The sequence below is a fragment of the Mixophyes fleayi genome, chromosome 12 (assembly GCF_038048845.1).
Source record: "Mixophyes fleayi isolate aMixFle1 chromosome 12, aMixFle1.hap1, whole genome shotgun sequence".
In the NCBI taxonomy this organism is placed as follows: Eukaryota; Metazoa; Chordata; class Amphibia; order Anura; family Limnodynastidae; genus Mixophyes; species Mixophyes fleayi.
Window position 1 is genome coordinate 67,736,372 of NC_134413.1, and position 25,453 is coordinate 67,761,824.

The following is a 25,453-nucleotide window of genomic DNA, read 5'->3' on the forward strand; positions in this document are numbered from 1 at the left end:
ATCCTTGGGGTACTCCACTGGTAACCTTTCCCTCCAGTGAATACGTTCCATTTACTATAACTCTCTGGTTTCTATCCTGCTGCCAAGATCTTATCCATTCAACCATCTTAAAATAAAATCCCAAGCTTTCAAGTTTATTTAACAGTCTGCAATGTGAGACAGTGTCAAAAGCCTTAATAAACTCTAGATAAGCTACATCTACGTCTTCCTTGATCTATTTAGTCACCCATCTTTGTTTTTATGTTTTTGCTCCGTGACTTTATAACTAATTTCCTCTTTTCTTTGGTCGCACAGAATTTCCCAGTAGGACGTCCTGGAAAGGATCAGCCCACAATATTTAGTATAAAACACCTATAGCTGATGCAGGCTCAGTTAGAGGGAGGACACAGACAGAAGAGGAATCAGGTCTCTCATTCTCCAGGTACAGTCTACTTCCTCTCTGATCCCTTGCAGGTTCTCTTCAAACTCTTTCTCGGCTTTCACTCCTAACTAAACTGGGTAAGATATATATTGCGTGTGTTTTCATGTATATAACATATGAGGCACATTATGTAGAGAAGTATGATTTTCAACACAAAGCTGAAGTAAGCACAGTCTCATAGACCTCAGTGTAAGTACATGACAGTAGTTTTCTGTAACTTCTTCTTAATTAACTAAGAAAAATAAATACATTTGTCTGTTACTTTCCCCGTGGGAAATGATTAGAGTGTTTTGTAAACATGTGGTATATTACTTATTGTCTAATTACATCACCCTATTCACTAGGTAACACAAAGACACTTTTTGTGTTTGGAGTTTAAGTCCCCTCATCTGCAGGTAATGTCCAGGAGTCACCTGAAAGGGTAATGTTTTCATTTTTGATGAATATGGCTGGGTACACACTACAGATTTTTCACTCAATTATTGGGCCAATCACACAATAAACGACCGTTAGGTGCGGTATTGTCCGATACCGCATTAGTGTGTACATTCCAATGATACCGGTCTCTGTATATATAAATACATATGTAAACCATATTTATGTATATGCATGAAATATACATAAGTAAAAGTTATTTTTTTATTTCTTATTATTCAGCTTTTCTGTCCCCCTCAAATAAAACTAACTGTTATGTATGTATTTCATATACATGTATAATTATGGCTGTATGTGTAATTCAATTCAATTAATTCTTCAATTTTCATGAAGTTCTCATTATTCTTATCTTTCTGCAGTAAAATGATTTTCTACCTCCTGCTCCTTGTTCTTCCACTGGTGAAAGCCGGTCATTATCGGGATGATACACTGGATGCTGAGTGGGAGCAATGGAAGAGAACGTATCAGAAGCAATACAATGGGAAGGTAATGTCTTATTTAGCAGATCTAAATATACAGCACTGACCTTACTATCATATATACATAATTTGCTAAATACAAAAAAGTAGATGTTTCAAAAAATAAAAATAAACTTAAAACTAGTATAACTTGACTGAAGTGTAACACAAATCAATAACAATTGGTGTTGGATGTGTTGCCATTTAGGCATACCCCATTACGGTGCCTATGATATGTATAGTGAATTAAAGGAAGTACAATTGATTTGAATAATTGTAAATGACTGCATTAATTATTGAGACTTAAAGTACACCTGGGAGGCAGCCATTTGTCAGCCCCACCAATATTCTGTCTGTCACCTTCACTAGGAACAAGCAACATCACAAAGGCTGTGCCTCATGCCCGGTGGTAGTCATATTTCTGACGGTAGAAATACCAACACATTTGACCTCATGACCTCATGCCTCCTTAATGTCCACTGTATGTAGGTGACAGGAACACTTTAATTTCACATCAATCAGTGGAATGTAACAGAAGAGACAGACAGACAAGAGATAAGTGAGATTATATGCTTATATGTTATGATCATATCTGAAAATCTTTCTGCTCTGTACGCTGGATATTGAACAACTGTGCCAGCAGTAAGGAGATTAGGAGGTCAGGAGTTCCAGAAATGTCCAACAATTGGAAAGCAGATATCCATAATTAAATAAGCTCCAGGACAAGGATTGAGAAATAAACTTTCCAGAGGCACACCTGTCAATAGTCCAGATTTTCATGGGACAGTAGTGATTTCCACTGGTTAATGAAGTGTGGCCAGGCCCGGCGCTCCCATTAGGCAAGGTTAGGCACTTGCCTAGGGCGCCGGGCTCTGGAGGGCGCCACAGATTAAAAATTTCTTTAAAACTGTGCGGCGACCGCTGACCATACCTTTCACGGCCGCCGCACAGCTTCACATACATCCACAGGGAGGGGGGGAGGGACTATTGATCATCCCCACCACTGCCGCCTCTCTGCTCCATCTCCTCCCCTCCACTCACTGACTGTCGGGCCATCATCATCACAGCCCGACAGTGTCAGTGAGTGGAGGGGAGCAGACGGAGCAGAGAGGAGGCAAGTTAAGGTAAGAAAAGACGGGGGGGTGCCGATTTTGAAAATGAGGCGGGGGGCGCCGATTTTGAAAATGTGCCAGAGGCGCCAAGGACCCTAGCACCGGCCCTGGGTGTGGCCTACAGGAAACTAACTAGAAATGGGTGTATCACGGTTGGATCAGACATTGAAAGGGTCAGGGCAAGGGAGGTATACATAGGGGTCAGGATTAGGTGTAGCAGACACATAAACAGGAGCAGCAGAGATATACGTAGCCTCCGAAATACAGAACATCTATTTTGTTACCAGATATTTTACAGACACTAAAAAGCATTTGAGCTGATGATTTGATCCAATTCTATTCTCTACTCTTTACAGCATGATGAACTCTTGAGACGTCTGATCTGGGAGGAAAGCTACAAATTAATCTCCACCCATAATCTAGAGTATTCCCAGGGGCTGCACACCTATGACTTGGCTATGAACCGCCTAGGAGACATGGTGAGTTACTGTCATGAAGAGGGGGCGAGGGGTAGAGTACAATGTGCCCCTTTCATCTCTTCTGCCCCCAAAATGTTGTACATAATTGCTATATTTCAATAAATGTATGGAAATGTCAGTCATGCTCTGAGTATACCTGCTATAGTGTTATGGGCAAAGGAAGGTCAGTCTTTCAGGTGTTATAGGCTGAATAGGATATACCTCTAAAAATTATTATAATTCTTATTCATGTTATTGAAAATGTTTTAAAGGAATGCACACTTGGGAGAAATATGTACATAGCTATAACAGCATACTATCACAAACATTTATAATTGATTAATGGTAAACTTATTTAATAAAGAGATCTCAAATAGATATAGGGTCCTGTTTATAAATGTCCGACGAGTTTAAATCTGCAGTTTTCGTGGGTTTACCATCTTTAAAGTAAAGGCTATTTATTACTAAAGGATCTCCGATATCTGCTGCTCTTCAATCCCAAATGCAGTCCCCATAGTTGTCTATGGGGATTGCAAAAATGCCTTATTTATCAAGCTCCGAAATTCTGAGCTTGACCTCAACATGGGGGTTGGTCATTCTATCCTATGGGTAGAGAATAGCAGGAGAAGAATCTTCAGATCCCTCCAGGGCAGGCTTTGTGCTCCTCCCCATCACATCTTTGTGAAGATCGCTAGAACCTATAAGTAAAGTGACTGCAATCACCTTACTATAAACTATTCGCCGGTACCGGCTGAAGAATTTTAATAAATGTAATGTTAAATAATGTATCATTGCAATAAGAAATGATAATTAACGTGACATAAATATGATGGGTCATAAATAGATCTCTTAATATGGCATGTGATTGCAGAAAAGAGTAAAAAAAACTGCAATCAAAATGCAAGCAACAGTAATACCATTTAAGTGGTTTCATGCATCTTTATTGGCTTTTTGTTTTACAGAATACAATGCTTTATGTTTCTAGTTTTCTTCTCTGTGTTTTTTTTACTCTAAAGCTTTTATATTATTAATGTAGCCTTGTTATTTTAGTAGTGCTGCCCTTGAATATTACACAAAAATATTCTATGAATACACACGCATCAAAGGAACACAGCAACGCTAATCTGTGCCATGTCTAAGGGCATTTCATTTACTGGGTATGCTATGTTGGTCATGTAATTAGAGAGAAATTATATGCTGGCCAATTCACTTGCTGGGTATGCTGTGCTGGTCCATTCACTTGCAAAATATGATTTGCTGATCATTTGATGGGTATGAAATTCTAGTCAATATTGGGTATTTTATGTTGCTAATTGTCTGTATATGATCCTATATTAGTGTGCTGTGAATTAAGCAAATATTTGTTTAGATAAATACAGATATAGACATGCCTAACGGTTTACACACACCCAAAGGAATTTGCATTTCCATTATTAAAAGGAATGTTAGCACAGAATTACATTCAAGAATAACACAAGGTATGCTAGAATGATATCTACAGTGGATGATCATGCCTGGTTCTCAAGCTCCCCAAGGCATTTTGGATTTCACATCCTACCTTACCGAGAGTGAGTTACACTGTATTATACTTGTATGTTTTTACAACTGATCTACCGTTCTAGCCTCAAAGATAAATTAGGCTGGGTTCACACTACAGGGTTTTAACCCAATTATCGTGCCAATCACATGATAAACGACTGTTAGATCTGATATCGCATTAGTGTGTACGCTCCCACGATCATGTTATATCGTACCAAAGCACATCGTATCGTTTGATTTGATTTTATAAACTGACTAAAAATCTCTATAAACAATAGAACGATGTTGTGTCGATTCTGCAGTGAGTACACACTCACGGCCAGCAGTGTAGGCCGATCTCCATAGAGTTTACAGAGCACAATCTTTTCATCAGATAGGTATAACAGATGAAGAGCACAGATCTGAAGGTAAATTCTGTAAAATTGTGTAGGTGTGTACACATGAATCATCATCATGCTGATCGGGACTTTCAGTCGGTGGTAAAATCATTAAAGATATTACATCGGGAGACATTTTCTGTAGTCTGTACCCAGCCATGGAAATGCTTCATTTTAGTAGAATTGTCCTAAACCCATTTGCACCAGAGCATACTGTACATGATATGATTGTAGGCACTAAGCAACACCTAGGTAAAATGTAACAGGTGGAAAGTAGGATACATGACTTTATTTTGAACTGTTGATCTAAATGGAGTACTACTCTTTAAATTGTTATGTTACGGCTCCAAGCCTCATCCCCAGCTTCTTTCTTTTCCAGACCAGTGAAGAGGTTGTGAGGAAAATGACTGGACTCAAAGTTCCACCACGAGATAGAACCAGGATCATCACGTCTGAGGAGGATGAGGAACTGGTAACTCTCCCCGACTCTATTGACTATAGAGAAAAAGGCTATGTCACACCAGTCAGGGACCAGGTAATATGACAAAGACAACTTTATCTATTAATTAAAATACAGTATATTTATATCACTGTGTTGTGCTGTGTGATGCCTCTGGATTTGGTCATAGCTCAGATGAAATATATGATATAATATAATATATAATATATATTATATTCTATAATTATAATAATATTAGCATTCTAGATTTAATAGAGTTTAACAGATTGACCTGTTTCAATAGATATCCTCCTCTTGTGGTGACTGGAATGTAAAGTGCAGAAACATAGTTTGGCAAACTATTAAGTCTGAAGGGTCACAATAAGTTTCAGAAAATGTATTGTCACATGATTAAATTCACAGGAAAACACCATTCTGCCTCCCCTCCCTGCCAAACCTTACATTGGATCCCCTTCCCCTACAGAATCCTCTTCAAACACCTCACCCTTATGTACAAGACCCTCTCCAACTCCACTGCTCCCTACATCTCCAACCTCATCTTCATACATACTCCCTCCTGCCCTGTCCGGTCAACCAATGACCATCGCCTTTTCCAAGATTTCTCCTGTGCTGCTCCCACCACTGGAACAATCTCCTTTCTTCTGTTAGACTTTCCCCTAGCATAACTTCAAAAGGTCATTGAAAATCCACCTGTTTATAAAAGCCCACCAGTCCTCCACTAAACCATTCCACCATGTATTATAACTCAGCCTCCATCTCTCCCACTCTTGCTTCTTGCCCTCAGATCCCCTTACATTGGTTCACCCCAATGTGTCAACCGCTTGTCTGCCCCTTTCCCTTTAGATTGTAAGCTATAGTGAGCAGGACCCCTTTTCCCTCCTGTTCTCATTATCTATAACTTTTGCTCACCAGCTACATGGCACACCTCCTCCTTGGGCTCTCTGCCTATTGGCCCCACTCCTCCATTGTCTGTGCACCTCTTTCATTGGCCCTAAACCTGTTAGTTGTGTCCACGTTAATGGGCACAGGTTTCAGCCTCCGTTGAATATACCCTTTGCACCCCAGTAGCAGTGTTGAGAGTTGTAGCTATTTGTTTACTGTATTGTACTCTTATATCATGTACTGTCTTTTTGTTTTTCCTCTGTACGACGCTGCGGTCCTCATGTGGCTCCCTATAGCTAGAGGTTAATTAATAAAAATTATAATAATAATAATAATAATTCAGCAGCCAGCACAGTACTAGATGCAGAAAATTGCTTTATAATTAAAACCTAAAACTGAGTTTTTATTTAAATGGTAATTACACTCCCTAATTAAAATGAATATGCTGAGGTAATGGCTGATATTTTAAATAGGACTTCTGTCAGAAAACATCTGTTAAAGTCAAGAAAACAGAGTCATAGCCATTTGACAGATGTATTGTTAATACCTGACCTTTTTTGGTAACATCTGTAACCATAGAAGCAATCAGTGCTGTTACATATGTTGTTGAGAAAGGTCAGATATTCATGACCTGTCAAATGGCTATGACACTATAGGCTAGATTTATTAAACTGCGGGTTTGAAAAAGTGGAGATGTTTTCTATAGCAACCAATCAGATTCTAACTGTCATTTGTTTAGTGCATTCTACAAAATGACAGCTAGAATCTGATTGGTTGCCATAGGCAACATCTCCACTTTTTCAAACCCGCAGTTTAGTAAATATACCCCTATGTGTTTCCGTTTGTTAATATGCATTGTAAAGCAGAAGTCTTTTTTATTTCATTGACCTCTATCTGACTATTAGGGGACATTGTACCAGTTTAGGAGTCACAGGCATGGCTGTATCGGCTTAATTGCCCAATTTGGACAACAAGATCTTCACCTGTGTGTTCATGACACAATGTTGCACTCACAAGGTTAACAAAGGAACTAATCTCTTGTATAAGCACTATAGACATTTTCTGTTTTAGTATGAGATGCCAATAAGGAGAGAGGAACAGTGTCCATATTGAGAGAGCAAAATGAAGAGTAGTGGACATTTATTACTCAAACTTAAATGCAGAGAGAGAAAAAGATTTGTGTCATTTACACTCAGTACATTAGGTTGCCTTTGCAAATGTCCAATAAGCGTCAGGAAAATGACATGTGTAGACACTAACTTGTTACCTGCAGATTACAGGCATGTACTGCATCTGCAAAATGGTATTTCCACATGCATCCTCATGCTTTGTATGTATGTATGTTTTAATCCTCTGATTTAGCGTTTAACAAGGACATGACCCATCCCAATTATTTGGTCCTTACATTTTGTATTGCCTCTCCTGCAGCACAGTATTGTTTTTCCAAAAGCTCAAAAAAGGCATTTTGTAGCTGGATTTACTCATAACACTAAATGAAACCCTTTGTATAGTTTGAATTGTTATCATTACATAGGGGATAATAACTGAACTGTATTACTTTTCTTTCCTGATTTCCCGGTTAAGGGTTTGTGTGGGTCTTGTTGGGCTTTTAGTTCTGTGGGAGCTCTGGAGGGACAGCTCAAGAAAACAACTGGAAAACTAGTGGTACTGAGCCCTCAGAACCTGGTAGACTGTGACAAGGAGAGTTCTGGATGTGAAGGAGGCTACATGACCAGCGCATTTGAGTATGTGCGAGATAATAAAGGCATTGACTCTGAAGCAGCGTATCCTTATGTTGGAGAGGTAAGTTATTCTAACACAAGTATTGTGGTGCTAAAGATGTTGTTGTGTACATATGGGTAATCACCTAGTCCATGAAGGATGATCCTTTATTGGAGCCCCAGAATACCTACAAGACAACCCCCAATGACTGGATTTTAGAAATGGTTAGTGTTTGTTGCTTTTAATCCTCTACAGTCTGAAAGTCATTGTGTGGATGTGTGAGAGAGAATTATACAGCAAACCGTCGACTGTCATTCATCTAATACTAGATGACCTAAATCAAATACAAAGTTCCAGTCATGTTGTGAGACTCAAGGTTTGTTTAATGGTCCAAGCAGGAGATCCTCCCTTCTGCCTAATCGGCCAATATACAGATACATATTCTTATCACAGCTATGGTGAATTGTATTTGAAGCATGGCCTTGACCCTGAAGGCCAATAGGTCTCTATATGTGAATCCATGATTGTTTAAAACAAATTTCCTATTTCAATCTGGTTCAAATATTTGGGAACTGTGGCTAGATTACATATAAGACACCCCCTTAGTTCCCTCAACACCCCCCCGGTCTCCTCTAGCTCTATTTTCTGTCTGGACACTCTCGTCTAGTGCTTCAGGTGGCGGATCAAGATGGGTAGGGGAAACGATGGGGCAATCTGGGGCCATTTAAAACACAATCAGAGTGGCCGGGCAACATTCTCTGCCAGCCTAGAAATAGACTTTTTATCCTATACAAAAGGATGGATAATATTGGGCGCTTCTGTGCTATCCCAATAGGGGAATTAATTAATTTATAATTTATTATAATATTTTCAATATATATATATAAACCAGTTCTAAGATATCCACAAATCAATAAACTTGGTAATGATAATTTCTGCTCATCTAAGGGATTGTTGTGTATAAATCCCTAAATACTGAAAACAACTATGAAAAGCATACAACTCTCATACCAAGTACAACTTAAAACTCCCCGAAGGACTGAATTAATAGGGCGCTGGCCAATACAATTGATATCTCAACCGGTGTAGTAATTAAAAAGTATAAAAATTGTTAACATACAAGTCATTATTAAATAATACAAATTGATGGCTGCTTCTTAAAATGTTGTTGTGTAATAACCAAAATTACTATAATAAAACAAACTACCTAAAAAATAAGAAGAGCATCCAAACCATTTAAACTCTAGTGTGCCACCATATAATAATACTCATCAATTATTTTAAATTAAAAACATTTTAATAAACATTAAAAACATAACTTATACCTAAAAGAAAACACTATTACCAACAATAGAAAAAATGAGAACCAGGACACTTGTTTGTATTGCTCCAAATCTCCTCCCCTTTCAGTGCACATAGGGGGAAGAATTAACGTTCAATATCAAAACCAAAAGTTGCAATTGATGGCTATTATCAGCAAGAGAAAGTATAGATCCTTAATCTTCACCAGTCAATTTTTAAAGGTGTCAATAGTACATTGAATTATAAAATATTAATTACTACCATCCAGTTCACTTCATAGTCAGCCAGTTCAAATAGAGGTATATGTAGCAGCACAGTGGCCTAGTGGTTAGCACTTCTGCCTCACAGCTCTAGGGTCATGAGTTCGATTCCCGACCATGGCCTTATCTGTGTGGAGTTTGTATGTTCTCCCTGTGTTTGCGTGGGTTTCCTCCGGGTGCTCCGGTTTCCTCCCACACTCCAAAAACATACAGGTAGGTTAATTGGCTGCTATCAAAATTGACACTAGTCTCTCTGTGTGTGTGTCTATATTAGGGAATTTAGACTAACTTTCTAACTTTAAAAATTCAATCTTTAATATATCATAAAAAATATATACATTAATAATCTTATTTCATTTTTTGTGAGCTCCTCTCGTTCAGGACTCAAATTCACAACCTACAGTTCTATAGGTAGTTCACTAACCACCTCAGCCACAGGCTCATTTGTTTATATTAGTACATTTTATCAAATATATAAAACCAAGCTGGCATAATAATTTAGCTTCAATCACTGTTTTAACAAAAATATATTCCCTGCCAGCCTCTCTCTGCCAACAAAGACTTGTACATAGCGCGCGGCCGCCGGCTGCACACTACTGCTAGAAGTGAAAAGGGGGGGGCAGGGACTAAATTGCCCCCCAAAAAAATTCTAGGTCCGTCCCTGTTTTTTACAGTATATGTTTTAGATATTTGTTTTTTTATATCTTCTTCTTACAAGCTTTTCTAAGTGATATGAAATTTGGCACAGCACGTTCGAATGTTCAATAGCTATTATCTTTATGTAGATCTGATAAGATGGTCTTTGCCCTCAAACTTCTCCCCTTTGTCCTAAAAAATGTGCTCCAAAATATCTATGTTTCATACAAGTTGGTCATGTCCTAAAATGTGCAAATTCTGAAGTCATATATATATATATATATATATATATATATATATATATATATATATTATCACGTCAAAGTATCATAGCAGCTAGAAAACTGCTTGGGTTCAGTTGCGCAAGGAAAAAATTGAGCATATTAGGACCCAATCAATCTTGCTGTGTATAGAGTTTGGAAAGTTAGTAAGTTGCAAGTTGTATGTAAGTTAGTTGTAAGTTAGTTAGTAAATTGCAAGTTGCAATTTGTTCTGTTTTGGAACAGTTCTAGAGAATGGCAGTGACATTAGATGGAGTAGAATTTTAGTACATCTTGTATGCTTTTATCACACAAAATAGCTCTTTGAATTTTGTTATTTAACGTGCATATGTGTTCTGTATTAGGATCAGATCTGTAAGTACTCTACTAATGGGAAAGCAGCCACATGTAAATCTTATAAGGAAGTGGAAAAAGGCAGCGAGAAAGCATTGCAGAAAGCAGTGGGGACTATCGGGCCCGTGTCTGTGGGTATTAATGCCAACCTCACCACCTTCCAATTCTATAAGACAGGTATGTATAAATACTGTCCGCTAATCACAGATATTCTGCCATCGTATTTATATATTAAGTATAATGGTATAATCCCACTGAAACTGTACAGTGTATCTATAATGCAAAAAATATAAGCTTGTTAAAGGAAAATTATTATTGAACACAATGAACACCAAGGAGGTACGACTACGTATTAGAATGTGCCTATATTAGATTAATGCGAATCTTACACCTGAAGCCTGTTACGTCTGGAGACTCTGACTTTACACATCCTCAGATACGCTTCTTCGGAGGTAAATCTTGTGTGGTTACTGGAGGCCTGGTGTAAAGATACATGATGAAAGATGAGCAGTGCTATCTAGTTGCTTGTGATTGGCTACTTGCATATTGACCCCTTCAGTACTTAATTCATTAGCTTCTATGCTATATTATATTAAAAGATTATCCGTAATTAAAAAAGCAATTTTTTTATGTTAGTCAATATTATTTCTAAATTATTATATTTATAGAATGTGATGCTCATGACAGAAGTTATATTTGATATTGTATTTAAAGAAAAATCATAAGATACTAAACCACAATTTGTACAGAATATACAAACATAGAATATATTGTACTTTTACTCTTCATACATTTTTAATTTTGTCTCTATGTCACCTTTATAGAATAAAGCCCCAGTGTCATGTAAGTACATACCTGCAGCACCTGGTATATAATAGAAATACTCACTATAACTGTTTGAGTAATGTCACAGAAAAATGAATCATTAGTTCAAATAAAGATGTGTTACTACCTTGTTTCGCCACAGTGCTGGTGTCATATGGTGGAACATAAAGAGAACACCTGGCTGCAGAACTGAAGCTAATAACAAATAACTTACAGGATTGACATCACAATTTAACATTGAATTTGAAGACCCCTTAAATGACGCTTTACAAGCAGTTCTTTATTTCGGCGTAAAAGTTAAACTGTGTGACACATGGTCATTTGTGATTCTTAGCCCAGATTAGTCCTGACCTCTATATACTCTTTTTTTGTTTTACCTAGTTACATTCTGTGTCTCTTTTTCAGGTGTATACTATGATAAAGACTGTAATACAGAAGATATAAACCACGGCGTCCTGGCTGTGGGATATGGAGAACAAAACAAATCCAAGTACTGGATTATTAAGAACAGGTAATGAAGCATCTGTTAAAACTCTATAATGATGTATAATAGGAAGAGATTAGCACACATTGGGGAAGATTTAACTAGCCTTGAAGTGCCTCCGGAACGTCCGCACAGGGCTGCCAAGAAAAATTCAGGGCCCGGGTACAACAAATTCATGGGGCCACCCCTCATAGTCGAGTAAGCCCTAAAAAATTTCGGGGGTGTGGTCATACATTCAAGGGCGTGGCAATGCGCCATTTTGGCGTGGCTAGCCTGACGGCAGTGCAAAAATTTTCGGGGGTGTGGTCATACATTTGGGGGCGTGTCAATGCGCCGTTGGGCCGTGGCTAGCACATCAAAATCACTAGGTCCTGAATTCACCAGAGCGTCACATATGTCCCAGCACTCCTGACTTTTAAGACATCTAGCACCACAGTGTAGTATAGAAAGAATGCAGTGTGTACACAAAGAGTTCAGTCTTGGCCTGCACCTTACATTGGGCACAACACTCACCAAAAATTGACATTGTCCCTACTAGAATCACAACATTTCACACACTGTGCTGCTCTCTCCTACCTGTTCTTCTCACTTTCCCCACCTGTGACTGCTGCTTTCTTTAGTTGCGGCTTGTTTGGATCCTGGAATGTTCAAGGACGTATTTGGGAGAAAAATGGCTGCATTTAGAAAATTACAGCCAGCCCCGGTGTTAAATCAATAGCACCCACGATTAATAATTAAGCCTTCCTCCAGCCCCAACATTAAAATAATAGTGTAACAGAAGAACAAGCAGGGCGCCTCTGAGTGTATTATCAATTGTATAGCGTGGAATAGAGCAATAACTTGCGTACCATGAAGTTGAGGTATGTATGGGATAGTATGGGATAGCCCCTTTAAACTTTTCAAGCACACACACAGAGCTGGCTTCTGATGAGGTTGTGATCGTGAAGACATTGGTGTTGCACATGTTTTAATACCCTTCAGAAGTGGAATATATCACTATATCTGGTACGCAGATTTTAATACTAATTTTGTGCACTCGTGGTGGTGTCCTATTGATATTTTGGGATAGCTTTCCCATATACCCCATAGAATTGTGGGGAACCTGGTGATATTGCTGTGATTTTTGCAGTATTACACTATGTTTGCTGTTTTCCTGTATTTTGTATGGATCGGTGGAGATCTGGAGGACTAAAGGCAAAGCACAGATTACTCCATTATCTTCTGTAAAGTTTATCATCTACAACTTCATGGTACGCAAGTTATTGCTCTATTTCACACTATACAATTGATAATACACTCAGAGGCGCCCTGCTTGTTCTTCTGTTACAGCAATCCATCCCGTCCGGATTAACCATCTGGTTTCAGGCTATCGAGGCTGCCACTCTTACAAGAGTCAAGTGTTTTTATGCATTGTGGATTTGGGACTGAATTCTCATATATATTGTATGCATATCTTTTATATATATATAATCTTTGTACCTCATTTATTTGAAGTGGTTACGCTGTGGTGATCAGCGCCAGTTATATCTCTATTTTTCCTTATATTAAAATAATAGTATTCACATTTAATAAATAAACCTATTCCCTTCCTGCAAACAGCAATACCTATTTCCCGCAATCATCACTGGCATTAAATAACTCATAGTCACATTTAATAAATAGACCTCATTCTCCCTAAACTCACCCCCATATTCAATAGCCCCCAAACCACCCCATCTTAAATTTATAGTCCCCACTATTAAATTGCCCCACCATCACCCTACAAACAAAATAGCGCCCATTAATTAACCACCATCGACCTCACACACACTACATTGCAACAAGCCCCCTGTTCCATCACACACGCAATACTGTGCCACTTCATCACAACTACACTGTGCCCCCTTATGCTCACACTGCGCCCTCCATGCTGCTTTCCCCCCTCCTTTTTCACTCTGTGACTCTCCCCTTTTTTTTTTTTTAATTAGTGCTTCTCTCCCCTTTTTTTTTAATTAGTGCTTCTCTCTCCTTTTTTTTAACTAGGGCTTCTCTCCCTTTTTTTTAAATTAGGGCTTCTTTCCCTTTTTTTTTTAATTAGGGCTTCTCTCCCTTTTTTTTAATTAGTGCTTCTCTCCCCCTTTTTTTTAAATTAGGGCTTCTCTCCCTTTTTTTTTTTAATTAGGGCTTCTCTCCCTTTTTTTTAAATTAGGGCTTCTCTCCCTTTTTTTTAAATTAGGGCTTCTCTCCCTTTTTTTTAATTAGGGCTTCTCTCCCTTTTTTTTAATTAGTGCTTCTCTCCCTTTTTTTTAATTAGGGCTTCTCTCCCTTTTTTTAATTAGGGCTTCTCTCTCTTTTTTTTAATTAGGGCTTCTCTCCCTTTTTTTTTAATTAGTGCTTCTCTCCCTTTTTTTTTTTAATCTCAGCCTCTCTCCCGTTTTTTTACTCCCTCTTCTTTATAGTACTGTCCCTTTCTGTTTCCCCCCTTGCCTCTCCGCTTCTTTCCTTACCTTTTGTCAGCTTCTTTCTTTTCTTCTCTTCTCTTCTGTCTTCTCTTCTATCTTCTGGGCTTGTCTGGCTGTGGCGCTCCTCACTGACTGCCGGGCGTGACTTGATGACGTCACGCCCGGCAGTCAGTGTGAATGGAGCAGAGAGGAGAGATGGACGCGGCGCCGATCACGTGAGTATGATTCTTTTTTTTTTCGTCCAAGCTCCCCCCACCAACGATGGACCAAATCCCCCCCCCTTGCGGGAAAACAATAAATAATAAAATAAATAAAAAAATCACAAATTATAAAAAAAATAAAAATGAAAAATTAGCAGTGAGGGCCCGGCCCAGGCCCCCTGGCAAGCCCGGGCCCGGGTAAAATGTACACGACCCCTCCCTCTCGGCGGCACTGCGTCCGCACGACTCCTTGCGGCGGAGATTTATCAGAAATCTTTGATCATACACCTCTTAGAGGTTTTAGGAAAAATGAGCAGAGAAAATATTGTCGGATTACACATATTAGCCAAGGAGAGACTACCCAAATGAACAAAGCTGCACTACATACAGAGACTAGACCCAAATGTGAGGCTCCATACATTCAAACTCTAGTTTATTTAGTAACAGAACAGAACTGTGATACTCAGGATTACATGAGGACCATGCCTCAAGTTGTCTCTTGACTCATCAGGGTCCCCCTGCACAAGACTACTAGTACCTGAATGATAACTTAATTTCAGATACTAGTGAAGCTAGGTACTTTAGAATATTTCAGTGCTGGCAAAAAAAAAGAGACACAGGAAAGTCATCTCTGGGTCTGGTCTCACCTGTTCACCAGCATAGATAAAGAGTAACAACATGTTAAGTAAGATACTATTAGAATCAGTCAACACTGAATTTATTAGTGGCACCCGCTATCCTGTGTCTTGTGTCTGCACCATCAACCTTGGATGAATTTGTTTTGTTTTTATGCATGATTTATTTATGTATGATTCAATTTATGTATGCTTTGTTATACCAACTGACATGTGCTGCAGAGTTTTGTAGCATTTTACAAATATATGATTTTGATAGCAATCGGAGAGACCCATTGCTGTACCTCAACAGGATTATTCATACATTTACCTATAATTAGAAAATATATTGAAAAGGAATGCTTAGAAAGGAGGCACAAATAAAATGCAAACATAAATACATTTTACAAGATGGACTGAACGTTGATCTTGGGTGATCTATGCCACGTTTTGGGGATTCCTAAATGACTATTATTATTATTACCTCAGAGGTAAGACAGAAGAACTCTCCAAAGCTTGTATTTGGTAATTCTCAGACCAAAAAAATAAAATAAACGTAACACCAAATACAAGACTCAACCTGTTCCAAAAAAAACCAAGAAAGAGCTATATCCAGACACTGCAGGAATTGTAACAGTAAGAATGGTCTACCTTGTCTGAGAGGAAAGGTCTAAAGATAAATTATTATCTGGAGAGTTAATTCCTTTTCTCAACCTGTTTAATATGCAATTCTATCAATAGATTCCATGTAGCATCATCATCTATGAACCATGATTATTTGATGACCCATAATATAACTGTTTCTGCTTTCTCTTCACAGCTGGGGTGAGGACTGGGGGGATAAAGGCTACATCCTAATGGCCAGAGATAAAGACAATGCCTGTTGGATTGCGGATGACGCCAGCTACCCTCTCATGTGACCTGTCCTGGACGTACATCAAGCCGACTTGACAGCCGAGACCAGTCCACTTATTTTGCTTATTTCATTACTTTGCTCTTGTTGAAGGTTCAATCTCTGCATTATCTGAGTCACACCTGATACAAGTGTACACACACAAGTACAAATATTTTGCAGGACATTTTGGCACATGCAGGTTCCCACTCCACAAATGAAACATTTCTCCCTAAGGTAAAACTTTGTAACGCCTTCAAATTCTATTTAAATTTTTTAAATATAATTTTCACACATTTTTAATCCCTGTCCTGTCTCAATAAAATAGCAAAAAAAATGATGTGGTAGCTATTTAAACTAGATGGTCAGGAAATGGGGTTCTGACTTTTCTGTAAATGTTAAGGCGCTAAAGTCTTCCACATAAGAGCAGATTTGGTTGGTCTATTTAGTCTGGCAGCTAATGTACGTGGGTCCCTTTGGTATGATAAGATCTCAATCAGTGGTGGAAGTGGGGTGTATACAGTGGTGGAAGTGGGGTGTATACAGTGGTATGTGATACCGCCACTTCTCCTACTGCCTTCATTGTAACATTATCATATGCCATTCACTTGCATTCCCATTACATTTTCATACTGCCACTTCTAAATTTCCACTTCGATCACTGACTCAATGCAATTACATTTGATTGTGTATAAAGGAAAAAGAGTAAGTAGAAATTACTTGATTATTTGACTCAAATTCTTGGATCAGCTCACCCATTATGTACATTGACTATTTACCTATAGATATGGTTGTTCAGATAATGTGTCACCTGTCTTGTCTAATGTTATAACAGGTACATTCTGTTTAATGTCAACGCACCCATCACATTATATGGGTATATATAATACTTGGAATACAGCTTCCTACAATAAGGGACTTCTCTCACACACTTGGACCTGGCTCAGAATTCAGATACTGAATAACACAAAGAGATCATTTTTCTTAGGCTTCTATATGTTCTCCTTACACTTTAAGATCAGATTCTGTCACTCTTGGCTTTTATCCATTTTTTTTTAATCATTGATGTTGAAGATGAAAGGTCAGAATATTTTCCGCATTTTGAATTGTATTTGTGTTGTGCTTACTGTATGTTTTCAATAAATAAAGCAACCAAACAAATGTGATTTCAATTTGTGGTCACTTTAATATTTCAAATATATTCTAGTAAAAATGAGCTAGTAATTGCCCAGTATTAAGTATTTCTGAGATAAAGTAAGTAGTTGTAATGGTATATTGGAATTTAGAGATCTATGACAGTACAATGTCACATTGCCTCAGGCTGCTTGTTTTTTAAGAGATGAGGATGGGATGTAGTTAGACCAAAGGAAAGAGAGCTAACAACATTAACTGGAAAGAAGAGAGCTGACAGAGTTTAGTTGGATGAAAGTAAAGAGCGTGAACAAGATTAGCTGGAGAGAAACAAAGAGAGCTGACTGGATTTAGTTGGACAAAAATAAAGAATAACTTGGCCCTATAGCAGTGGCGGATCCAGGGAGGGGGGTGGGCGATCGGGGCGATTGCCCCCCCACCACTAGCAGGGGCTTGCTGCCGACAGCTGCACACTGTGCAGGTCCGTTCAGCAGTGAGAGTGTGCTGCCCGGCTGCTCTGATTGTGTTTTAAACACTGTCACTACCGAGCGGACCTGCACATAGCCTGCACATAGTGTGCAGCCGCCGCCAGCCTTAGAAGTCAGAAAGGGGCGTGGCCTAAATTGCCCCCCCCCCCCCCTTAAAATCGCCACGGGTAGAACAATTGTCTAGATCCGCCCCTGCCTTATAGTATCAATGTGTTGGAGAAGGGCCCAAAATATGAGAATATGTAAGAGAATATGAGACAGAAAATGAAGGGGTTTACAGTTGTGGTAAAAGTTACACCTGTGAATACACTATCAGCACAATAGAATTTCAAAATAAGTTTGGGCATATTTGGAAGCTTTAACGATTATATTAGCTGCAACCCTTCTGGGGTAGACTATTATGTGACCTGCCACTATGTTATGTGATACAGAAGCATGACAACATTGTTCAAACTCAGGCTTCTTGAACATATAGAAAATGTCTGATATTATGCAGAAGGGGATGTAGGTTAATGTTCCTGATGAGTACAGTGTCACCACCTGGATTAAGTTAGAACAATTATTATTCAGCGTTTTACTACATAACCCCCTTATCATACTTTGTGGCTTAACTCATCCTCATTTTGAAGGTCAAGAGGAGACCTCATTAAATTATAATTATCCATTTTATTTGTATATTTATGGTTCTGAATGAGCTGTCTGTTAAGTATGTACACCAATATATATATATATTTTTTTTATCTATTATAACTATCGCTTTGAAATCAGCGAGCATATTCTAGACATTTTGGGGCACATTCAATTCTCGGCGGAAACGCCAAAAATCTTGCGCTCCACGCACGATTACCATTATTACGGTAATCGCGCGCGGAAAAACAGTTAATACAGTAATTTACTCGCTGGATTTCAGCTCGCTGCTCCCTGAGCCTCAAGCTGAAATCCAGCTAACTATTACCGTATTAACGGTAATAGTTTTTCCGCGGCGCGGAAAAAAAGACTTGAATATGCCCCTTTGTCTCTGAAGAATGTTTTAATATTTGCATCATAGACCAAATACACTTATGGGCATCGTCTAACCTTATATAACTCACAATTACTTAGATGAGGTTAAATGTAGTGGTTATTTTGCAAAGTTGTCAGGCATATCTTATATGTGATAATTTACCATTATTTATTTATTTATTTGGGTTGAAAGTTTTGAATAATATGTATTAATATTTATATTCATTAAGTGATATGTATTATGTGTCAGTCACATAAGGAGTGGCTGACTGTTTCTTTTACTATGACCCTTCCATTTTGTTTTCATGATGAAGCCTGTCAATTGTAAAAATTTGTGCCGGCACTGTAAAGACGTCTATTTTAGGCCCCTCTGTTTCAGAGAGTCGAAGTGGCGGTCACTCATGTAGATGTTACAAATGAATAATATTATCCACATAAGAACACTTCGCTGTCCATTTAGTAGCTATGACGGGAACTGTAATTGTTTGACCACAGCAGCGAGCGTGTAACTGGAACAGAGTGCGGCTCATTTAGAGGTGGATATCCATGGTGGCCATGAATACCCAAAGTGTGTACACCTATGTCCGTATATATAGTTTTTTTACATATTGTTGACGCAGATAAGCATTTTAGCAAGCATATCTCTGCTGAAGGATGCGCAACAATATGCAAAGAGGTCGATGACAAGCAGCACTTTCTAGACGCTTCAGATTGGCTGATTGTACTTAAATCATTAGCCTTGCGACTATAATATAAGATGTTGCGGCTTCTTGGCCTTTTGGCTAAGATCAAGTGAGTACCTGTCCAAGTAGGGGTTTCTGCCCGCCCTGAAAGGTCCATGGGAAAGCTTGGTCTGGCCAAGAGGCCAGTAGCTTGAAAGCCTGGGATAGTGCCCCTGGAGTAGTGACCCAGGGGTGCCTGAACTCACCTGGGGAGTGGTGACCCTCACTTGATTCAGCACTTTGCACGAACCGCACTTTCAGCTTCACACTCTTCCTTGGCCCGGCCTTTTGGCTAGGCAGGATTCATTTTTAACATCTCGGCCGAAAGGCTGGGATTGTTTTGCACGGCACTAATTTATTTGTTTATTTTTCTCACTGTTTGTCACTTCACTATCGGGGATAGAGGGACCCTTCCTCTTTGGAGGAGGGCCTGAATGGTACCTTAGAGCACGTTTTTTTAAGTTACTCACTTATTTTTTCAAGCACTAGGGTGAAAGTACGATTTTAGGCTTTCAATAAAAAAATATGATGTTGCGGGCGTTTATTCACATCACTTGATATTTCAATTTGGACTAATGCAAGAAAGAAGATTCACACATGGGTGAAAAAATGGATAACCCATTTGGGTGCAGAATTTACGGCTGAATAAATCATTGCACTGCAACTGGTGCAAATGCTAATGTGCAGAAATATCACATGCTTTTGTATGCTGCACATACATTGTGGCCACCTTTATTTTTATACTACATTTTAGAGTTGGACTAAGCTGCGTCCCTCTCACAATTCCAAATCTGGTTGTGCAAGCCCCCCTCCCCCCTCCCTGGCCCTTTTGCAGCAAAATATATTTTTATCCAGATGCAAACAGAACCTAGCACACTGTTGCTATAAGCTAGGTTTCTCCTTTTAATTTCCTGTACATTTGTGTAACACTGCAGTGCTCTATGCCAGATAGTCACACTGCCGAGGCTGTGTTAGTGGATAACAAGTCATTAAAGAAATAGTCCAGACAGATCTAGAGGGGTTAAATCTAATTAGAGGGGGGATTTATGAATTTATTACATTTTCCCATTGCAGATTTGCTTATGTAGCGCACGCGACCCAAGTGGGCCGCAAATGTGCTTTAGATACCTCCCTTGCTAGCAGAGAACTACATCTCCCAGCCTGCAGTGGGGAGGGGGAGCATCTGAAGGAGCTCTGACAAAAGGCAGTTGGAGATTCTGAGAGGCACTCAGGGAGACAGACATCCTAAAGAAGTTCCCTGCAGCCTGTCAGAGAGAGAGTGAGAGAGTAACAAGAGTCAGAGAGACAGAGGGATTAGGAGAGAGAGAGAGAGAGAGACCCTGAGAGAGAGAAGACTTTACAGTGGACAGTTGGACAGCACACCAGACACAAGAGCAGAGAGGAGCCATCTTCGACACATGCTGGAGACCAGTGGGGATAAGTAACCCTTGTTTACCTTGTTATTGATCTACTTGGACTAAGTATTTTGTTACTAGTCAGGTAAGGATCAGGTGGGAAGATTTGAAGAATATTTAATAATACCCTTTTGATATAGTAACAAGGGTGAAGTGTAGGGAAAGATAGGGGATAGAGACTGAGGGGTAAAGGTATGAAAGTCCGATTTGTTCCAGTCGCTGGAAATCGGCAACTTTGCAGCTAAAATTTAAAGCAAGTTTGCCTTTACAAGCCAGCGCCACTTTAAATTTTAGCTGTAAACTCGCCGATTTCCGGCGACTTGAACAAATCGGACTTTCTTACATTTACACATGAGTTTACAACTGAGGAAAATTTCACCAAACTCTTTGGTATTATTTGCTATCTGTGAGAAAGCCCTAACTGTGTGTTGAGGAGCCAATTTGTACTAAAGTGATTGTATACTCGCATCTAAGAGGAAGAGAGGGAGCAGCAGGGGTGTAAATTCTATTCTGCATTGATGTTGAATTGGAGGAACGACAGACAAGGGAATGTGTTTTATCAGATCTCCTGGAGAAAGTAACTGTTTATTGGAGAAGAGTAAGATTGCAAAGTGCCACTGTGTGGGATTATCAGTGTTAAGTCAATATTGAAGAAGACAGGGAACTGTGACATTTCTCTGTCCTATTTGCAGCCATAATGCATGTTTGACCTGTGAAGGAGAAGTTATCTGTATTTGTACTGCCTTTTAACAAGGACTGCATGATTGTGTACTTTTGTCTAATATTCAAATGCATTAGAATGATATGTGGTAGCCAATCCAAAGCAACTGGGATAGAGCTTAATATTTCTTGCTAGTGATAGTTATCGTAGTTAGAGAGATATTGCAGTTGTCACTAGAAGGGCTAGAGGTATCTCTTAGCACTATAGTACTAGTGAGGTCTGTATAAATAGCGCGTTGGATATTAGTCTTGTTCTCTAGATACCCTTCAAATGATTGCATTTAAATTGCTGTATACTTACAGTGTTTACTGCATGCAAAGTGCCCAGTAACCATTGTTTGAACCAAAGAGATATATTTTTGATATATAAAATTTACAAAAAGACCATTAGAAGTCCATGCCCCACCAATAAATATACCGGTGTGGCTTCTAAAGACCATCCTGGTGTATTACTATATCTCATTTGTGTGTGTCTGTGGTATTAAGTTGGGGAGCAGAGGTTTCCTTAGACTTCACATTATTTACTTGTCTTTTATGACCAGATTTCCTCTAAAACTAGTGCAGTGGACTATGTCCTGCATTCAGCTCTTTAAGCAATTTAGAACTCAGAGAGACAATTGTTATTTACCAACTTAAGGTAATGTGGATTTTACAACAGACAGCTATATAAGTATTTGTGTATTCTTAATAGAGATGCTCAGGCTCATTGTTGCGTTGTAGGATCTTGCAGGTTTTGGATTACATAAGTACATCCCTCCCCTTGAGATCCAGCGCCATTGCTCACACAGAAACAGGGGTAGCAGTGTTTGTCACTCTCCAGTCTCCAGCGACATTTGTCAGTGCCATTGCTCACACAGAAACAGGGGTAGCAGTGTTCTTGTCACTCTCCAGTCTCCAGTGACATTGCTCAGTGCCATTGCTCACACAGAAACAAGAGTAACAGTGTTCTTGTCACTCTCCAGTCTCCAGTAACATTGATCAGTGCCATTGCTCATACAGAAACAGGGATAGCAGTGTTCTTGTCACTCTCCAGTCTCCAGTAACATTGATCAGTGCCATTGCTCATACAGAAACAGGGGTAGCAGTGTTCTTGTCACTCTCCAGTCTACAGTAACATTGCTCAGCGCCATTGCTCATACAGAAACAGGAGGGGTAGCAGTGTTCTTGTCACTCTCCATTCTCCAGTGACATTGCTTAGTGCCATTGCTCACACAGAAACAGGGGTAGCAGTGTTCTTGTCACTCTCCAGTGCCATTGCTCTTTGTTTTTGCTCATACAGAAACAGGAGGGGTAGCAGTGTTCTTGTCACTTGACAAAAATTGACTGGAAGTGATTGGAAATTAATGTTATTAAGGTTAATAAAAATGTAGGGATAAAAGGAGCCAAATTATGTGATTTTAGCAAAAGAAAATAGGGATTTTAGAAAACAAATTGGGATCCAAAACCAAAACCAAAACATGCGAGGGCGGTTTTGCCAAAACCAAAACACGAAGTTAATCCAGATCTAAAACCAAAACCAAAAAAAGGGGGTCAGTGAACATCTCTAAGTATACTTTTGTAATGCTTGTTTATAAGCAATATAAGAATGTAATTGTTTAGTTTGCAAAATTAGCTGTTTTTTACTCAGAATGATACTGTAATCAATTTGATGTATTGCATCAGTATTCACTTTAACCATCTAGCTGTTAATGATTCAGTTGGTCTTGTAACATATGATCTTATGACATGCACACCTAGGGCGGTGGCTGGAATCATTTTCTGCTCACTATATAAACTTAGGGGGGGTGGACTCAGTAGCCTTTTCCCTGGAATAAATCAGACTGCAGAAGCGCCAGGGAGCCTGAAATCTATTCTAGCCTCACTGTCTGGGCTCCTAGAATTGCTGATGGGATTGATGTACTGGACATATATACCTATTAATTGATCAACACTTGTTGCTAGGTATATTGTAAACAAATCTATTTGTTGTGCTAACTGAAGTTGTGTCTCTTACTTGGTATTATACATCCGTGGTCTCATCGAACTTAAATATCCAACCGTTTACATACACTTATTTAATTTTACTTATTACATAAAAAACAATACATTATTTTTAATACTATTTCAAAATCCTATTAATTTCAGTTTATGTTAGCAGGTGTATGGAGGGCTCCTGTGATGAATTCTTTTTTGTTGAACAAGTTTCAGTGTGTCTGGCAGACAAGACCAATGCAAATCTTAACGTTGTAAGATGAGAAAATCATGATGTCCCACTCAACAAACTAACAGCTCTACAATACAGTAAGTGATATATAGTTTTGCAATAAATCACATTGCAGCTCATTCATTATGAGTCACTGCCAAAACTGTCTATCACCGGTCCTTCTGGCAAATGTGCCTCCAAACTGAGTCCTGGGGGGCATGGGGCTCTGTGACTGATACACAAATGAGGGGCAGACCGCCAAAAATCTGAATGGGTGGGGGCCTCATCGAGGGAGATTAAAATCTGTTTCCATCGGATGCTTTGAGCCTCTAATTCACCCTGTGAGCTCAGTATTTGTTGGAAGGTGTTCTCTCCCTGCACCAGGGATTTGTCCTGAAGTCTGGGGAGTCTGTAAAACCTAGTGCGCTGTTTGGGGCCTAATCGGACTTGGACACGTAGCCACCAGCGAATCAGCGCCAGGCCACGCGCCCTTCTGCCTCGACACTGCTGACGGACACCAGAGATCATCAGCACGCAACTCTATACTGATGACCCCCGATCATCTATGGTGGTTTCGCTGACCCGCTCTCCACCTTCAATTGCCTCCCACTAGAAAGGCTGATGACCACCGTTTCTCTTGTATCTGGACTCACCTGTCTTTTGGCGTGATCGGTCCCCTGGTGCGGTGAGTCAGGCTGGCTCTTCCGTCCGGGACTCTTTTCTGGTGGATTCTGCTTCGGTGGTGAAACCGAAAGTCATCGGCCCTCCGTACTTTCGGTGGTAGTCACCAAGATTTTCAGTGCTGACCGTGAGCTCCCAGTCAGTGAGGCGTTCTGCACGGTTCTCCTTTCCTGCGGTGATTGAGGTAAGGGATCGTCCTGTAGAGATCTACTGGTCCTGCTGATGTAGAGCTGTATTCCCTGGTCGGGCACTGATAATGCCCTTGACGTGATATGCCACTGTACACTCTGAGGGACCTGCTGGAAGAGTCTAACAAGCAGCTGGATTCCTGGGTCAGTGCTTAATTATCTGCTTTACTTATCCACGAAGCTAGATTCCCCAGTGCTACTGATTCCCACAGCTTCTAATCTGAACCTCTGCTGCCACCCTGTGGTAAATCTCATTGCATAACCTTCCTCCAGTTTCACTGCTCTAAGTTTACTTAAGATTACTTTAGGCTGATAGGCCTGAGAGTGCAGTGGGACCCATCTGGTTATACATTACGCCTGGTTCCCTACATACGCCAAGTTTAAACGGTTCATTTGGGGCCTAATCATGTATCTAAAGTCAGTGCCTTGCCTATCTACAAAGGGCACTTACATGCTACTGCGACTTGGCTAGATGGCTGAGTTATCCATTTTATTCTATTTTGCACGTAAGTTAAATACTGACTGTTTTTTCATGTAGCACACAAATACTCAATAACTTATTTGTACACTGAAATTTAAAGTTGATATTTGTGTGCTACATGAAAAAAACTGTCAGTATTTAACTTATGTGCAAAATAGAATACTTATTTCCACCCCTTGCATTGTAACATGGTTTTGTCCAGGAGACTGAAATAAGAAGTTTCTTAAGTTAAGATCCTTAATGAATCAGGCCCCTAATGGGCAAAGATAAGAAAGGCCAGCACAAGCTGATTCCTGGATAACCTGCTAATA

At 39.4% G+C, this 25,453-nt stretch overlaps 1 protein-coding gene across 2 annotated transcripts; it reads left to right on the top strand.

The window, feature by feature from the left end:
- The first annotated feature begins 386 nt into the window (after positions 1-386).
- LOC142109031 (cathepsin K-like) lies at positions 387-17,271 on the top strand. Of its 2 annotated transcripts, XM_075193028.1 has the most exons (9): positions 387-498; positions 766-842; positions 1,216-1,342; positions 2,783-2,905; positions 5,180-5,335; positions 7,727-7,945; positions 10,688-10,853; positions 11,907-12,012; positions 16,061-17,271. In XM_075193028.1, exons 2-9 carry the CDS (start codon positions 820-822, stop codon positions 16,158-16,160), a joined length of 1,020 nt encoding a protein of 339 aa, XP_075049129.1. In that variant the 5' UTR covers positions 387-498; positions 766-819; the 3' UTR covers positions 16,161-17,271. The 2 variants fall into 2 exon arrangements, with proteins under 2 accessions (XP_075049129.1, XP_075049130.1); XM_075193029.1 differs by lacking the exon at positions 766-842.
- The last annotated feature ends 8,182 nt before the right edge of the window (positions 17,272-25,453 follow it).

What these genes read in the sequence shown, in the direction of transcription:
- LOC142109031 (XM_075193028.1), top strand. Translation starts at nt 820, where the DNA reads ATGTCCAGGAGTCACCTGAAAGG. An exon ending in TCCAGGAGTCACCTGAAAGG is followed by an intron (nt 843 to 1,215) that starts GTAATGTTTTCA and finishes ATCTTTCTGCAG; the next exon opens with TAAAATGATTTTCTACCTCC. An exon ending in TACTGGATTATTAAGAACAG is followed by an intron (nt 12,013 to 16,060) that starts GTAATGAAGCAT and finishes TTCTCTTCACAG; the next exon opens with CTGGGGTGAGGACTGGGGGG.